Raw genomic sequence first — 16,998 nt, 5'->3', positions numbered from 1 at the left:
TGTCACTCTTCCAGCTTACCACAAGAACTGGCAACTTCGATAACACAGCACGTATTTAAGTGCAAAACACACAAGGCTGCCTTGTACTAAATCAGATCCATCAAGGAGAAGGGTTGGTTCTATAACCTGCCCTTCACTACCCAAAGAGGCAGCTTATGAACATGTTTGCTTTTTCTCCCCAGAACAGACACCTTGTGAGGGAGGCGGGGCTAAGAGAGCTCTGAGCGAGCTGTGACTGGCTCAAGGTCACCCAACTGGCTTCTTGTGGAGGAGGGAGGAATCAACCCCAGTTCTCCAGATTAGAGTCCACCGCTTTTAACCACTACACCAAACTGGCTGTTGAGGTCAAGGTCAGTGTTGTCTGCTCAGAGCAGCAATGGTTCTCCAGGGTCTCAGGCTGAAGTAGGTCACATAACCCACTATCTGAGCCTTTCAATGGGAGAGCGGAGGGACAGAATCAAAGACTGTCTGCTGGCCAAGCAGATGCTCTGCCCCTGGGCCACAGCACCTCCTGCAACAGCCCATACGTTTTTGGAATGGCATGCAATCCCGGCCTGCAAAACGGCAGACTTTACCTCTGGTACTTTTACTCCACGGCAGTTCCACCATCAGCTCCAAATAATTCCGAGTTAAGGCATATTCCGGCATTGACTGAGGCATCTTCTTAAGCCTGGAAGAACAGATCCATAGATCACTGAGAGCCTTCTCTCAATCCATCAGATCTGAAGCAAGGAATACTAACATTCCTCTTTAAATGCATTCTCCAACCCAGCTTGGAGAATACATTTAAAGTTGCAATGTTCCCTCTAAGCTGCAGAGTCTTGTGAGCAAAAATTCTAACTTGTGAGCTACTGGCATTAAAGTTGGGAGCTACCATATGAATTACAGTGCTCTGGGATCATCCTTCTTGAGCTAAGACAAAAATGTGCGAGCTGGAGGCTAAAAATCTGTGAGCTAGCTCCGCTTAGAGGGAACACTGCTAACAGCACCATATCCTAACCCTCTCTGCTGCCATGGGATATTCTATTAGCCTAATTCCAAGCAGCAGTTGGACTTCCTACAATGGCCGATATTCTTCTTCCAACTCTGAGATGGAATTAATGTCTAGGATGACAATCCTAACCCGAGCAAAAATGCCCACACAGAACCAGTTTCTGACAGGGCAAGGATCATGTATGTATAAAATAAAACCTGCTTTAAGCAGTCACTTGAAAATAACGTCCCGTGCTCAGAGAAGCAACCTACCTCTTCACCTCTTTGACGCACACTTTGAGAGCCTGCTCGGGCATACTGGAGGCGCGGATTTTCTTCTCCAGCACAATAATGTCATCGTGGTCTTCATCCTCCTCCTCGTCTTCTGCAATGTGAGTGATTCTTCGGATGGGACGTATGGCCACGACCTAAAAAAGGTGAGGCACGGGAGAGGAGAGAAAAACACCAGCTTTCCATGTGTAATCTCACGGCTGCTGCCACAAACAATCAGCTATCGAATGAATCCACAATTTATTAATATAAGAAGTTGCCACTGCAGAATATAAATGGCTGGTAGCCGTGTGATGCGGGACGCTTTGAGAACCCACATCTTGCAACGTCAATCAAAACTAAAAGGGATCGTGATAATAACAATAAAAGATGACCTCTTCAAAGCCAAACCAAGCGGAGTAGATGGCGCACAATTAAGCTTCTGCGCTTCACATAACTCTTCTCCTGGCATGCTTGACAGACATCAATTGCTATGCTGCACGTAACACCAGCATTCTGATTCCATCACATAATACAGAATGCATGTCGAAGTAGCTCAAAATATAACTGAAATGTGCATTTTCCTTTATTTCCGGCTGGCTGCACATAAGCAGTAATAATGACAATTTGCACTCCTATAATGCTTCTCAGCATTCCGCCCCCCCACCGCATTCCTGCTCAAGCCGTTCTTCCATTATGGTGCTCAAAGGCTCTTACAGGTGAGGCAGGATTTATTTTTGTACACCTCAGCAACCAAAACAATTTTTTGGTTTTCTGCAGTTTTCGGAAGGCTTATACATACGCACTATTAAGTTTCAAGACCGTACAGATAAGTTTTATTAAACTCCAAGTTTCTCCTTCAGACAGAAGGTTGAATAATACATATAGAAAAGCAAAGCAATAGATAACATTAGTACATTTCAGAATACAGTTACGCAATTAGAATGTAGTCAAGCATAAAACAGAGAGCACAATGAAAAATCTAAGTCCCAAGACTTCACCCTATTAGTCTACATTTTCCCAGTTAGAATCTAAGTCCCAAGTCCCATTTAGAAAGGCATGACCAGCATGAAGACAGTCTCCTGTCTCTAGTGCAGTTCAGCCCCCTTCCAAGGCTTGACTAGCATAGAGACCTCCCCCCCCCACTCCCGGTCTCTATCCAAGTCAGTCACTTTTCTCTAGATCCCAGGGTTTATAAAGCAATTTCCCCGGAAACTTTATCGCTTGCCTTCTATCTTATCTGACATTATGCATTCCAGAATCTCCAGCTGCATTTACAGGTGGCCAGTTATCTGTTACTCTTACCAGCTCCAGTTCACACCATATAAGGCTTTTCCTGTCCTGAGACAGCTTTCGCCTTTCACCCACATTTACTCTACTGACCTAGATTCTCAGCCTAAGCAGTTAGCAACAGGAATGCTTAATAGTGCTGAAAAGCTTGGACACCTCGTTGCCAATTTCATAAAAGAGGATCAACCGCAACAGAAATTCTGCCGCAACAGGAAAGTACCCCATCCTTGCATAGACCTCAGCGGTCCTTATTCAGCATCAGCCAGGCCTTTTGCATCGTTTGCATTCCGAGTGCACCCACGGTCAAACACGGCGGTCCTGGCAACAACCCCCAAAGGTGAGTGGCTACGATTATCCCACTTGAAAGGAAAGAGGGTTGATGAAGTGGGGGGGGGGGACATGTTATCAAAAAACCTCTGTAAGTGTTGAACAGCAGCTGCAGCCTCCTCTCCCCAGTTCGGACCGGAATCACAGCACAGAGGAATCGCAGAATCAGAGCTGGAAGGGGCCCTACAGGCCATCTGGTTCACCCCCCTACCCAATACAGGATCAAACTAGACTCAGCATCTCTGACAAGTGCTTGTCCAGCCGCTGCTTGAAGACTGCCTGTGAGGGGGAGCTCACCACTTCCCTCGGTAGCGGATTTCCACTGCTGAACAACTCTTTCGGTAAAAAAGGTTTTTCCTAATATCTACCCAGTACCTTCCCGCCCTTAATATAGACCCATTATCACAAGTCCTTTCTTCTGCTGCCAACAGGAACAGCTCCCTGCCCTCCTCTAAGGGACAGCCCTTCAAAGACTTCAAGAGAGCAATCCTGTCCCCCCTCAACCTCTTCTCCAGACTGAGCTTTCCCATGTCCCTCTGCCTTTCCTCATAGGGCTTGGTCTCCAGGCTCCTCATCCCTCTCCTCTGCACCCAAAGGGGTAATAATGGCTCCTGCAAGCCGCATGAAGGCAGGAAAACAGTTTCACGACAAGAGTTAGTGTAAGGGTTGCCAATCTTTTTGACCCTGTGAGCACCTTTGGAATTCTAACACCAACTGGTGGGTACAGCCACAAACTAGCTCCTGCAAGAAGCTATTCAGGGAAGATTCTTGTGCTGTGGTAGCAGCTGCTGCCAAAGCAATGTTTTTAAACAAATCTACACAGCCAATTAGAAGCCTAGCTCGGCAAAAGCCCCACCTGGCCTTGCCTACTTTCTAAAAACACCTGGCAGGTGCCAAGAAAAGTGTCGATGGGTGCCTTGCCTCTAATTAAAAAACCTTTTAAGATAAAACATTGGACCGACGTACCCGTTTGTCATTGTCCTGCTTTGGCTTCCGGGTTTTCTGAAGCAACTTCAACCCTTCGATCTGCCGCATGAGCAAGGGGATGGTCATCTTGAATCGCTCCTCCAAGCCAACCGCATCCAAAATCTAACAAGAAAAGAATGTAGCCGTGTAGTTTTCAAGAGGGGAATCGGATCAACATAGAGCAGAGGTCTGTAAGTGGCTATTAACCACTATGTCTGCGGCAGTGAGGCCTTGAATTCTTGGTGCTCAGGAGGCAACAGTGGGAGGGCTTCTAGAGTTTTGGCCCTGCTGGTGGACCTCCTGATGGCATCCAGGCTCTGGCCCACTGTGTGACACAGTGTTGGACTGGATGGGCCACTGGCCTGATCCAGCATGGCTTAAGTTCTTAGGACTGCTGTCATGTTTCTCAAGCATCCTTCCTCTCCCAGCGCTACCAAACACATCTGCCGCACCGGATATATCAGTGCCTATTGCAAGGGAACAAAACGTTGGAACTTACCTGAAGGTTTCTTCTCTCCGGTGGGGCAAAATCATCCAAACTGGCTAGGTCACGCCTCCTCTCGCTCCAGGCAGGCCTATGCAAATCTGCGTAGGCTGCATTGGCTCAGAGTGAGGCTGATCCTCCAGTCGCAATACAGCTCAGCCCCATAAGAGATTTTGCGTCAGACTAGACTTTTTTTTCAATTGCGGTGGATTGTGGATAACTTCAGCCCACTGAAGAGAAGAAACCTTCAGGTGAGTTCCAATGTCTCATTCTTCTTCAGTGGGTGACGAAGGAGAATATCAATGTGCAGGGCTCACTTTGTAGCAGGAGCTCCTTTGCATATTAGGCCACACCCTCCTGATGTAGCCACTCCTCCAAGAACTTACAGGGCTCTTCTTACAGGGCCTACTGTAAGCTCCAGGAGGAGTGGCTACATCAAAGGTGTGTGGCCTAATATGCAAAGGAGCTCCTCCTACAAAGTGAGCCCTGACAATGTGCAATCTGCAAGCAGTCAGGTTGAGGAACATGTCGCTGATGAATCTGCTTTTACTGAGCTTGATCTTTGGTCCGCATAGCCCAAATCCATGCTGCCTAGTATTTTCAAGGTCTCAGGCTGAGGTCAGTCCATGCTCCATTAAGAAGCGTTGGATTTATACCCCATCTTTCATTTGGGAGTCTCACAGCAGCTTACAATCGCCGTTCCCTTCCTCTTCCCACAACAGACATTCTGGTGGGGCTGAGAGAGCTCTGAGAGAACTGCTCTTGAGAGAACAGTTCCAGGAGAACTGTGGATTGGCCCAAGGTCACCCAGCAGGCTGCATGTGGAGGAGTGGCGATTAAACCCGGTTCTCCCAGATTAGAGTCTGCACTCCCTAACCACTACACCAAACTGGCTGGAATTCTTTAACAGGAATCCTTACATGAAATGCCAGGGCTGGAACCTAGGATTGTTGGCATATGCTTTAACAGAGCACCAATCCTCACCAAAAAATATCTGCCATAGGGACAGCCAGACTTCTTCACACAATCCAGAACACAAAATTGGAATGTGTGACTTCAGTGACTCATTTCAAGTAAAGGCACCATACTTCCCACAGAATGATATAGGGGCTCCAGTTGGGTGTAGTGGTTAAGTGTGTGGGCTCACCTGGGAGAACTGGGCTTGATTCCCCACTCCTCCACTTGCAGCTGCTGGAATGGCCTTTGGTCAGCCATAGCTCTCGCAGTTGTCCTCAAAAGGGAGGGTTCTGTGAGAGCTCTCTCAGCCCCACCCACCTCACAGGGTGTCTGTTGTGGGGAGAGAAGATATTGGAGATTGAGACTCTGACTCAGAGAGAAAGGTGGGGTATAAACCTATGGTCTTCTATTGGAAAGGTGGTGCAGAAAAGGGAGTGGAGTCAAAATTACTGGACTGGCTCCGCTTATCTCTCTTCTGCCAAGTTGGATCTAACGGTGGTGGAAAGTGCCATCAAATCCCAGCTGACGAAAAGGCGACTTTGTAGGGTTTTTAAGGCAAGAGACACGGACATGTTTTGCCACTGCCTGCCTCTGCCTAGGAACCTTGGTCTTCCTTGGTGGTCTCTCATCCAAATACTAACCAGGAATGACCCTGCTTAGCTTCCAATGGAATCAGGCTAGCCTGGGCCATCCAGGTCATGCTATGATCTGGTGACTCCCACTAATTAGAACATAAGAGAAGCAATGCTGGATCAGGCCAATGGCCCATCCAGTCCAACACTGTGTCACACAGTGGGCAGAAAACCAGGCACCATCAGGAAGTCTACCAGTGGGGCCAGAACACTAGAAGCCCTCCCATTGTTGGCTCCCACTCCAAGCACCAAGAATACAGAGCATCACCCTGTGGCTAATAGCCACTGATGGACCTCTGCTCCGTATGCTTATCCAAGCCCCTCTTGTGGCCATCTATGCTTGTAGCTGCTGCCATCTTCTGTGGCAGTGAATTCCATGTGTCAATCACCCTCTTCTTCCTCTTATCGAAAGAAGTTGTACTGGAAGGGAGTATAAGGTTCTAAATAGGTAAGTTATGAGATGTAACTTGCAGCTTAATTACCTGAGCTTCACGCTACAACTGTTTACTATGATTATTTTTTAAATTTATGGCAATGGGCTTCAGGCAATTATCGCGTTTCCGACTTAACTGTTATGAATCATTTTGACAGAAGTGGAATGTGAAAACAAGCACGGAGAGCACGAATGGGGGGGAAACAGTATGGCGCCTGGCCTGAAGAGCAGCAGCACATTGTACCTGCAGCTTCTCTTGGTTACTGGTGCGGATGATGGAAGTTAATATATCCGGCAAAGCTTCCCGGGGCAGATTGTCCAAGAGGCGTCGTAGTTTAGCGACCGCAGGGACCGACATGTCCAGCATTTCAACCAGCTTCATAAGGCAAAGGACACACACACAAAAAAAGAGTATTAAGCCAATGCTCTGTTTTTAATACATTTCACCCCTTTCTTTCTTTTCTATTGCACAAGACTTCTTGCTTTCCTTTCAAACAAACCTTTAATGGCATAGTAATACAATAAAACAGGGAGAAACAGTCCAAGAACTAGACACCTAAAGACTTCTTATGCTATGACACAGGAGTGGAAACTTTTGTTTTTATTTTTAATGTAGTAACTTTTAATGTAGTATGCTAATATTTTGTTTAATATTATATCTGTCAATTTTATTGTGGAATTATCAATTTAATTGGTTAGTTATGCTCTATATTTATTATGGAAGCATTTATTTTCTGCCATTGCATTGCTTTCCAGTTTACTTTCCAGTGTGTATCTGAGTGATTTTAGCTGTATTTCTCACAATGCCTATTCATAACTGTTGTTGTTCTGCTTATCTTTGCAATCCTCAATAAACTTTTGTTATTACAAAAAAAAAGAGTTTTAAATGCTTTTCCAGCATCATTTTGCATCACAGAAACCAAAGCTATTGCAAGAATTGTTTCGGAATTTCAGCGGCTGAAAAACCATTTGCCTTGAGGCGACCCCCTGCAGGATTGTACCTGAACAAGCACAGGTAACCGACTCCTTGAGGCCAATTAGTACTGCCGACTACAGAGCTAGAGGGTTTTCTGCCGCATGATTTGAATGCCTTTCTGATGCAATTATCATCAGAGTTCCCAGCTCACTTTGCATGGTGCGCACAGTCTTTCTTTTTCCCCTCGAGGCAAAGCAGCAGTTAGCAGCCAGACTCACAGCTATGAATCATGTCCTAAAATAGTGTGCATGACTATGGGCTCCCCCAACAGAATCTGGAAGGATCAGCAAAACGACAAACTAAAACCTCTTCTGCCTTTTTCTGCCTGGCAGCCACCATCTCCGTGCCTAGAAGGGTTCTCAGGCAATCTGACAGCAAGATGTTACGAGACTGGGACGGCAACCGCCTCTAGCCCTCATTCAGACCAAAGAATTTGGGCAAGCCACCACGCATAACCTGAGGAACAAGCTGTACTAATTTTTCCAGCTGCTTCGTGCACTGCCAGTTTATCAAGCAGTCTCATGTGCTAAGCTTTTTGTGATCCCCCCCGCCCCACACACACACTGGCAAAGGTACAGACCTTGCAAACCAGGTCTCTAGTACAGGTGTGCAATCGACATAAACTGAGCTGAAAAAATACCCCCCAAAATACCTTACTGGTATTTTCTGGGTATTAATTAAGACGAATACAGCTTCAGAGAATCTAATCGGCTACGAGGATAGCCGACCTGAATAAAAGCCGAATTTTCCAGCTTTTATTCAGGTATATTCAGCTATATTCTGAATCAGCTGAAACAGCAGGAGCTGAGACCTCCGCACTGCCTCAGCTGGAACTAGGCCCTCTCACTGCTCTTTAAACCAAGCTGCAAGAGGAGCCAGCCCAGGGTCAGCCACTTCTTCCTGCAGGATAGTTCTCTCCGCAGGATAGGCTCCTTTGCAAGCTCTGTTGGACAATCCAGTTTAAACTGAGCTGCCCAGCAGAGCCTGCAGGGAGAACTCCCCCCATAGGAATGGCTCCCTTGGACAGTCTGGTTTAAACCAGGCTGCCCGGCAGAGCCCAAATGAGCCTGTGGGGAGAGTTGGTCTAGACTACACCGCAGGAAAGCCCCTTCCAGCCAGGTCTGTGTGCAGCGGGATCCTAGTTTAAGCCACGCTGGAGGAGAAGTCGAGCCAGCCCTAGGGTCAAAGTGGCTTAAAAAAAAAATAACCATGGTATTTTTCACTTCAGGTCCATTGGACCCCCCAAAATTCAGGATTTCTGAAAAGTCCCAGATCTGAATACCATAACGGTATTGGATCTAGGATTTTTCAGAAATACCAATTTTTTCCTCAGGTCCAACAGACCTGAACCAAAAAATACTGTTTCCCTACAACACCCCCCCCCCCCAATTTCTAGTGCTCATTCTCCTATTGCAATCTACCCTTCAGATTTACTAAAGTGGCCTTGGCGCTTATTTTAAATACAATAGATACATTCTGTAGCTGGATGGCTAAAGTAGGGAGGGACACATATGTAACTGCTTTATACTTTTGACAAATCTTGCTCAGTATTGCCTTAAAGAAGGTAATATGCTCCAAAAGGGCCCCACTGAATGAGATGGTGTAGAGGGAGGGACAGTGGCTCAGTGGTAGAGCATCTGCTTGGTAAGCAGAAGGTCCCAGGTTCAATCACCAGCATCTCCAACGCAAAAGGGTCCAGGCAAATAGGTGTAAAAAACCTCACCTGGTGAGCCTCTGCCAGTCTGTGTAGACAATACTGACTTTGATGGACCTAGGGTCTGATTCAGTATAAGGCAGCTTCATATGTTTAGACCATTGCTTTATCTGAAGTACTAACACATTTTCTTTGGCTCTAGAAGTCACTTCAAAAACTTAAAAGCTAGTTTCACATTTCAGCTTTCAAGGCTATGTATGGCTGTATTTTCTAATTATTGCCACCATCAAAAATACTAGGGGCCATAACTAAATTTCTATGTGTCATGACGACCTGGCAGACTGGATTTTATCCAGTCCAACATCCTTGTTCCCAAAAGTGGCCAACTAGATCACTCAAAAGAACTATAACAGGGGTGGCCAAACTGTGGCTCGGGAACCACATGTGGCTCTTTCACACATCTTATGTGGCTCTCCAAGCCCCTGCCACCCCATTAGCCAGCTTGGAGCAGGCACTTCTATCTTTAAATCACTTCTCCAAGCCAAGCCAGCTAGAGCATTTAAAGTTAAACTTGCTTTCTTACCACCCCTCCCTCCCTTCCTGTCCTGCAGCTCTCAAGCATCTGATATTCATGTCTTGCAGCTCTCACACATCTGAACTTTATTCTATGTGGCTCTTATAGTAAACAAGTTTGGCCACCCCTGACGTATAACTTGGGCACGGAGGCTGAAGCAGCCCACTACAGTTGTTCACCCAACAAACAAAAGTTAGAGGCATGCTGCCGCTGAACATGGATTTATCTAGTCAGCCCAGCTAATAGCCAGCGAATGACAGCTTCTCCACAGAATTTATTATCCTTTTAAAATCAACTTTAAAGTAGCAGCTGCCATTTCATAAGTTGACTATGCACTGGCCAAAAATGATCTTGTTTTGCTCTCCTCATAAATTTCAGCGGGCGTCCCTGTATTCTATTATTATGGCAAGACAAGAAAAAGTTCTCTGCCTCTTTCTCCATATTCTGTGTATTTGGACAAGCAGAGTCTCAGGCAGTGAACGACCCTTCTCAGCACCTATCACCGAAGATCGCCTTAACAGGAGATGTCAACAATTGAACCAAAGGCCATCTGTGTGCAAAATGATGTGCTCCACCACTGAGCTACAGGTCTTCTGCCTACACTTAACAACCTAAAGACGATGATGCTTAAAATCAGCTTCCACAGTTCCAACACCGAAGCAGCGAACCTGCACTGCGTATTTATAAAACTGCTCAGACAGCTCCCCCAGTTCCTCCTCGGCTTTCGATTTGTTGGTGAACTGCTCCAGCCGATCCAGCTGCTCGACGTCAGCGACTGGATAGGGCTTCTCCTTCACCAGTTGCAAAATCTGGAATCTGCAGAGGCCTGTTACCAGCAGCGTGTAATGAGGCTTGGGCCAGTTGCTGCCAACCACTTGAACTGCAAGTGCCGCCGTGCCGATCCTGAAAGAGTTAAGAAGGTTTCCCCTTACTTGCCGTGACAATGCAAGAGATTTAGCAACCAGCGCAACAGACCTTTGCTCTCTTTTCTAAGAATTTCACTCAAGCCACTGGGAATAAAGGTCGAACTAAACGTATCACGGGGGAGGGATGAATCCGCAGGTAGAGGAATTGATCCACATGCAGTTTTACACATGACCACCCACTCGTTTCTAAAGCAGAAAGTGGGGAATTGTTTTGTACCAAAAACAGAGTAGCAGTAGAAGAAGATGATATTGGATTTATATCCCGTCCTATACTCTGAATCTCAGAGTGGTCACAGTCTCCTTTACCTTCCCCCCAAACACACATACAACAGACACACTGTGAGGTAGGTGAGGCTGACAGAGCTCTTACAGCAGCTGCCCTTTCAAGGACAACCCCTACAAAAGCTATGGCTGACCCAAGGCTATTCCAGCAGCTGCAAGTGGAGAAGTGGGGAATTAAACCCGGTTCTCCCAGATAAGAGTCTGTGCACTTCACCACTACACCAAACTGGCAGTGAGGGGGAGCTTTCCCCCCCTCCCACTTTACCTGGCCATACTCCATTTTTTTTTAGCATTTCCACGCCAGAGCCAGTGGGTCTAGATTTGCCAGTTTTGGATTGAGTAATTCCTGGAGATTTTTTTGGGGGGTGGAGCTTGTGGAAGGTCATGTTTGGGGAGAGGAGGAACCTCAGCAGGGTGTAATGCCACAGAGTTCAACCCCCCCCCCCAAAAAAAAATCTCCAGTAATTACTCAACACCTTTGGTCTATAAGGTGCTACTGGACCTGATTTTTGTTTTACTATCACTGACTAACATGGCTACATATCTCAAACTGGAGTACACTCAGCAGAGTCTAAAGAGCAAAATGACATCTGTAGGCACCACAGCAGGAAACCATCCACGAGGTCTCCAGAACGTTGTCATCAGCACACACAGGCAACAGAAACACCCTACCCAGACTAATTCCAAAATTCTGGCAAAGTCAGACATACAGCTGAGAAGTGAAGCCATAACATTTTGATTTATCTGTCACTAACTCTGTGAACACGTGACAACAAATTTCAAACAAGCGATGACATTGTTTATTGGCTCACCCCACACTGTAAGGGAATTCAAAGAGGTGCTGGTGAACTGGAATGTTAAAATGACTCAAAAGTGAGCCAGGCTCAGCGGTCTCTCCAACACTGTAAGAACCACTCAGCTAAGGCCCGACCAGCACTAACGACAGTGTGCTGACTCACCTATTTTCTCCTCTTGGGCCACAGGAAGAGGCAAAGGGTGTACCTGCCCATGGGTGCCACTGGCCAAATCTGAGTGGCTCCCACAACAGTAGCAGAACTGCAAGGCCTTGACTCAACTTGTTCTGAGCTGCCTGTCACCTTTCAGGAAGTTTTGCTGTAAAGTAAATGGTCCCAGGGCGCTGAGTACCAGTCTTACTTACACCTTAAAATGGCATCTGAGAAACAACAAAAACAGTCATCACGTCTCTCCAAATCACCACCTTAGCTGCACGAATGATTCCACCCTTGCACATTTCAACCAGAGAGGCAGATGCTGGCTTTGCAACAAAGCATTCCAGTGACAGTTGAAAGGGGTGGCTGACTGTGCGACCACACATGGGACTCTCTGTGCAAAAAACCCAGGTTTTTTCACAGTGAGCTTGGTTTTTTAACACTGAGCTGATTTCAGTGAGCTTGGATTGGAGTCATTCTCCATAGGAGTACACTAGGAGTCAAGTAACATTGAGAGTATGACAAAAAGGAGAGCCTATCTTTACCAAAGAGGGGCTCAAGCCGGAGTTAGCATTTAAGGACGTCCTGGCAAGAGAAGTTGGTGGTTCAACACCAGGGGTGGGAGATAACGGTCACCATGACAATCTAAGAGTCACTTTGGCAATAGCTATTGATAGGGCTTTTTTTATAGAAAAAGCCCAAGAGGAACTCATTTATATATTAGGCCACACCATCTGACATCACCATTGTTTTGCACATTAGGACACACCCCCTAACACCAAGCCAGCCAGAACTGCGCTCCTGCTCAAAAAAAGCCCTGGCTATGGAGATCTAGGCAAGAAACAGAGGTCGTTGCAAGAGAGGCATGATGACCAGACATGGTCAGGCAGGCGTTGGGGGACCAGACATGGCAGTTACCATGCCAACAGAGGGGAGGAGTAAAAGAAACATGTGCCAGGACACGTGTGAGGGAAGACCAGGAGGAGCAGTTGCCATAACAATAAACAGACAGAACAGCACTGCTGCAGGGAGGGGGGGGGGACTACTGCCAGACCCTTGAGGTAGTCCTAGCAGCAGAGATCAGTGGTGACACAAAAGGTGTCAGGAAGCCTGAAGGTTACCATGACAACCGAAGGAAAACACTCCCCAATGGAGAGAAAGGCGGGGGTATCACTTAAGCGACAAAGAACAAATAAACGAATCAATACATAAAGGTACCAGGATGTAAGTCGCGGCAAAAGGGTGAGTTACCACGGCGACAGAGACAACAGTAGCCATAGCGACAGAAAAGAGGAAGGGGAGGCAGTTGCCATGACGGCAGAGGGGGCGGGGCGCGAGCCGCGGCCGTTGGTCGAAGCCGGGGCCGTTGCCATGGCGACGGAGAGAGGGGTCGCGCGAGGCGGCGCCGGTCGCCCGGGCGACGGAGGGGGCGTGGCCTGCGCGGTACCTGTGGAGCGGGGGCAGGGGGTCCTGGTCGCCGGCCGGGTCGTGGGTGTCGGGGGATAACGCCGATGATGGTGCTCTTGAGCGACGTGCCCTTCAGCAGGCGGCTCCGCACCAGCTGCATGTTCCGCGGCGAGTCCACGCTGGCGCGCATGGTGGAGCCCGGCAGCAGCACGGCCTCCGGGGTGAGCAGCAGCGGCAGTCGGCTGGGGATCTGGATGGGGCTCCCGCCCTGCGACGCCTGCGACGCCATGGCCCGGCCAGCGCGAGTCCGTCCAGGCCGCGCTACGGAAGCCGGCAGGGCCCAATCTCGCCGGCCGGGAACCGCTCGTCTCTGCCACCTGCAGGCTTCCTGAGGCACTGCAAAGCCCTCTGCGCGCTTTTGTCGAGTCGGTAGAATGTCGGTTAAATTCGTTTAAAGCAGAAGTGGCCAAACTTGCTTAACTTAAGAGCCACACAGAATAAACGTCAGATGTTTGAGGGCCACAAGACATGAATGTCAGATGTTTGAGAACTTCAAGGAAGGAGGGAAGGAAGGCAAATAGGTGGGGGGAGGGAGGAGAGAGGGAGATCCCTGTCCTCCCCAGACTCCACCCCCAAATCCCCAGGAATTTCCCACTCTGGAGTTGGCAACTCTGCCACCCTGCCCCACTGGTGCTGTGAGATTACAAGAATGTGCTGCCTAGGAGTATTTTTGTAGCAGGAGCTCCTTTGCATATCAGGCCACACACCCCTGATGTAGCCAATCCTCCAAGAGTTTACAGGGCTTTTAGTACAGGGCCTACTGTAAGCCCCAGGAAGATTGGCTTCATCAGGGAGGTGTGACCTAATATGCAAAGAAGTTCCTGCTACAAAACCCTGGTATAGTTAATAGTTCCATAGGCTATAATGGAGAATCGATCTGGGGGTATCTGAGGCTCGGGGGGGCTATTTTTTGGAGTAAAGACACCAAATTTGCAGCATAACTGCTGGTGCCTCTCCACAAACACCTCCTCAAGTTTCAGAAAGATTGGACCAAAGGGCTCAGTTCTATGGACCTCAGAAGGAGGTTGTGAGCAGAGAGCAGAAATCTGTGAGCAGCCTATTGAAAATCTGTAGAGTCCAGTAGCGCCTTTAAAAGTACCAAATTTTAATGCAGCATAAGCTTTCGAGAAACACAGCGTCAGATGTATGGAGGGTGTGTGTGTGAAAATTTGTGTGCCCGCCCCCCCCTAGTGCAGCTTTGTGGTAACTACGGTTGGTAAGTGGTAAGGAGAATTACATTTGGTCTTCAGGTTACAGAGATCAGTTTCCCTGGAGAAAATGGCTGCTTTGGCAGGTGGACTGTCTGGCATTATATCCCTTCCAAACCCCATCCCAACCTCACCCACCCTAGGCTCCACCCCCAAAATCTCCAAAAATTTCCCAACCCAGAGCTGGCAATCCTATGCTTCACACACTTACAAGCTATATAGAAATCCTGCTATTACACATTCAGCAAAATCAGATATGAACAATCAATAAGGCAAGGTGCTAAAAAGGCAGCTAAGGGGGGGGGGGGTCTTCACTTAAAATTACAAAGAGCCAGGCTTTTTTTTTTTTTATAGCAGGACCTCCTTTGCATATTAGGCCACACACCCCTGATGTAGCCAATCCTGCTGGAACTTACAGGGCTCTTAGTACAGGGCCTACTGTAAGCTCCTGGAGGATTGGCTACTTCAGGTGTGTGTGGCCTAATATGCAAAGCAGTTCCTGCTACAAAAAAAAAGCTCTGCCTACATATACCCTTGCAGTTCTTTTATACAGCTCTCTTCACATCCATATGTTTTGCATGGGAGAACTTCCTGGTGGGCTGTATCCTGTGTTAGCTGAGGTTGCCAACTGAGCAGGAGAGAATATCCATCCTGCTCCTGTGTCTTTAGGCCCTGTTTGAGCCAGAGAGATCAGTACATTCATTCTTTATGCAGCAAGGAGATAAAACCCCCACTAAGCTGTCATTACAGACACAGGAGCAAGGCTATTTAAAAAAAAAAAGGGGGGGGGTGACCCTTCAAGAAGGTGATTTAACTTTTGAATCCAAAGCACCAAAAATGTCTCTAAACCAGCCCTGCTGTTCTTTCTGTTTATGGGGACATAAGAGAACATAAGAACATAAGAGAAGCCATGCTGGATCAGGCCAATGGCCCATCCAGTCCAACATTCTGTGTCACACAGTGGGCAAAAAACCAGGTGCCATCAGGAGGTACATCAAGAAGAAGAAGATATTGGATTTATATCCCCGCCCTCCACTCCGAATCTCAGAGCGACAATCTCCTTTATCTTCCTCTCCCACAACAGACACCCTGTGAGGTACGTAGGGCTGAGAGAGCTCTTACGGCAGCTGCCCTTTCAAGGATAACCTCTGCCAGAGTTATGGGCTGACCCAAGGCTATTCCAGCAGGTGCAAGTGGAGGAGTGGGGAATCAAACCCGGTTCTCCCAGATAAGAGTCCAGACACTTAACCACTATACCAAACTGGCTCTCAGTGGGGCCAAACTACACGAAAGTGATTTCTGCATGCTAGCAAATCCACCTGAAGGGGAACAGATGGGCTGTTGAAAGGAAATACATTTAGGCATGATGGTGTGCAAAAAAACCCCACCCCAGCCTATCCCCTAAAAGCACCCAAACAGATAAACTGTTTTTGGTCATTTTGTCTCTTTTGAGTTTGTATTGCCTCTAGTACTCATAAACACTGCTTTATTCTCCTACAGCCACAAGATGTCAGGGTAGCACTTTTAATTGATTCTGAATGTTGTTCTTAGAAACAGCAATGCATCTGCTGGACCGCAAAGTCCTGTTCACACAAGTACATTTAAATCCCAATGTAATGAATGGGGCCCTCAGGTGGGGGGCATCTCTTCACTGTGCTGGATCATGACCAAAATCCGGGAGCAATTTACTGGTGGCATTTGGGGGGGGGGGTTCCCCGTTTATCTTGGTATTTACAGTGTCTAATTATTAAAAACTAAGTAGGAGTCCAGACCAAATGTTCGTTCAATTTGTTAATTACACTATTTTGCCATTGTATTTTAACTTCGTACCATTTTGCATTCTAAACCACTCCCCAAAGCCAGTTTGGTGTAGTGGTTAAGTGTGCAGACTCTTATCTGGGAGAACCGGGTTTGATTCCCCACTCCTCCACTTGCACCTGCTAGCATGGCCTTGGGTCAGCCATAGCCCTGGCAGAGGTTGTCCTTGAAAGGGCAGCTGCTGTGAGAGCCCTCTCCAGCCCCACCCCCCCTCACAGGGTGTCTGTTGTGGGGGAGGAAGGTAAAGGAGATTGTGAGCCGCTCTGAGACTCTTCGGAGTGGAGGGCGGGATATAAATCCAATATCTTCTTCTTCTTCTTCTTCCCCACCAGCTTTATGTAACTCTGCTCACTGTACCCCATCCCCTCATCTGAAGAAGTATGCCTGCATACGAAAGCTTACATTCTCAATAAAACTTTGTTGGTCTTAAAGGTGCTACTGGACTCCTACTTTGTTCTATTGCTTCAGACCGACGCGGCCGCCCACCTGGATCAGTATTAAAACTGTCGCTCTTCTGCTTCCTAGCCCACGTGAACCATCTGGGACCCTTCCCAGACTAAAAAGCTTTAGTGTCTCATAGGGAAATGCTGCAGCCCGATGCAAAGTCACCTGGGAGGAAATCTTAATGGAGCACAATATGAGTGAAGATGCATCGGATGAGACTCACGGAACAATAAATGGGCATTTGTTCAGCACCTGTCTGTCCATGATCACTGCCATCCTTACGACAGCCCAGAAGGGCAGGCCAAATATTAGATGAGAGCAAGGGCATGCGAGTGGTTGGAGTGTTGGTCACAGGCGGATGAAGTCCT

The 16,998-nt window shown here is 47.7% G+C and overlaps 1 protein-coding gene across 1 annotated transcript in view; it reads right to left on the bottom strand.

Annotated features, from left to right (window-relative positions):
• LONP2 (lon peptidase 2, peroxisomal) overlaps positions 1-13,439 on the bottom strand; it is an 87,295-nt gene extending 73,856 nt beyond the window's left edge. Inside the window, 7 exon segments of the mRNA XM_060253746.1 lie at positions 576-670; positions 1,246-1,400; positions 3,826-3,948; positions 6,576-6,707; positions 10,204-10,438; positions 13,141-13,181; positions 13,183-13,439. Coding sequence (XP_060109729.1) covers positions 576-670; positions 1,246-1,400; positions 3,826-3,948; positions 6,576-6,707; positions 10,204-10,438; positions 13,141-13,181; positions 13,183-13,389 — 988 coding nt within the window. The 5' untranslated portion in view covers positions 13,390-13,439.
• Between the last annotated feature and the right edge of the window lie 3,559 nt (positions 13,440-16,998).

Source organism: Heteronotia binoei, chromosome 14 (assembly GCF_032191835.1).
Source record: "Heteronotia binoei isolate CCM8104 ecotype False Entrance Well chromosome 14, APGP_CSIRO_Hbin_v1, whole genome shotgun sequence".
Taxonomy (NCBI): Eukaryota; Metazoa; Chordata; class Lepidosauria; order Squamata; family Gekkonidae; genus Heteronotia; species Heteronotia binoei.
Note: the sequence above shows the minus strand (reverse complement) of the source record. Positions and strands in the feature narration are given on the sequence as shown.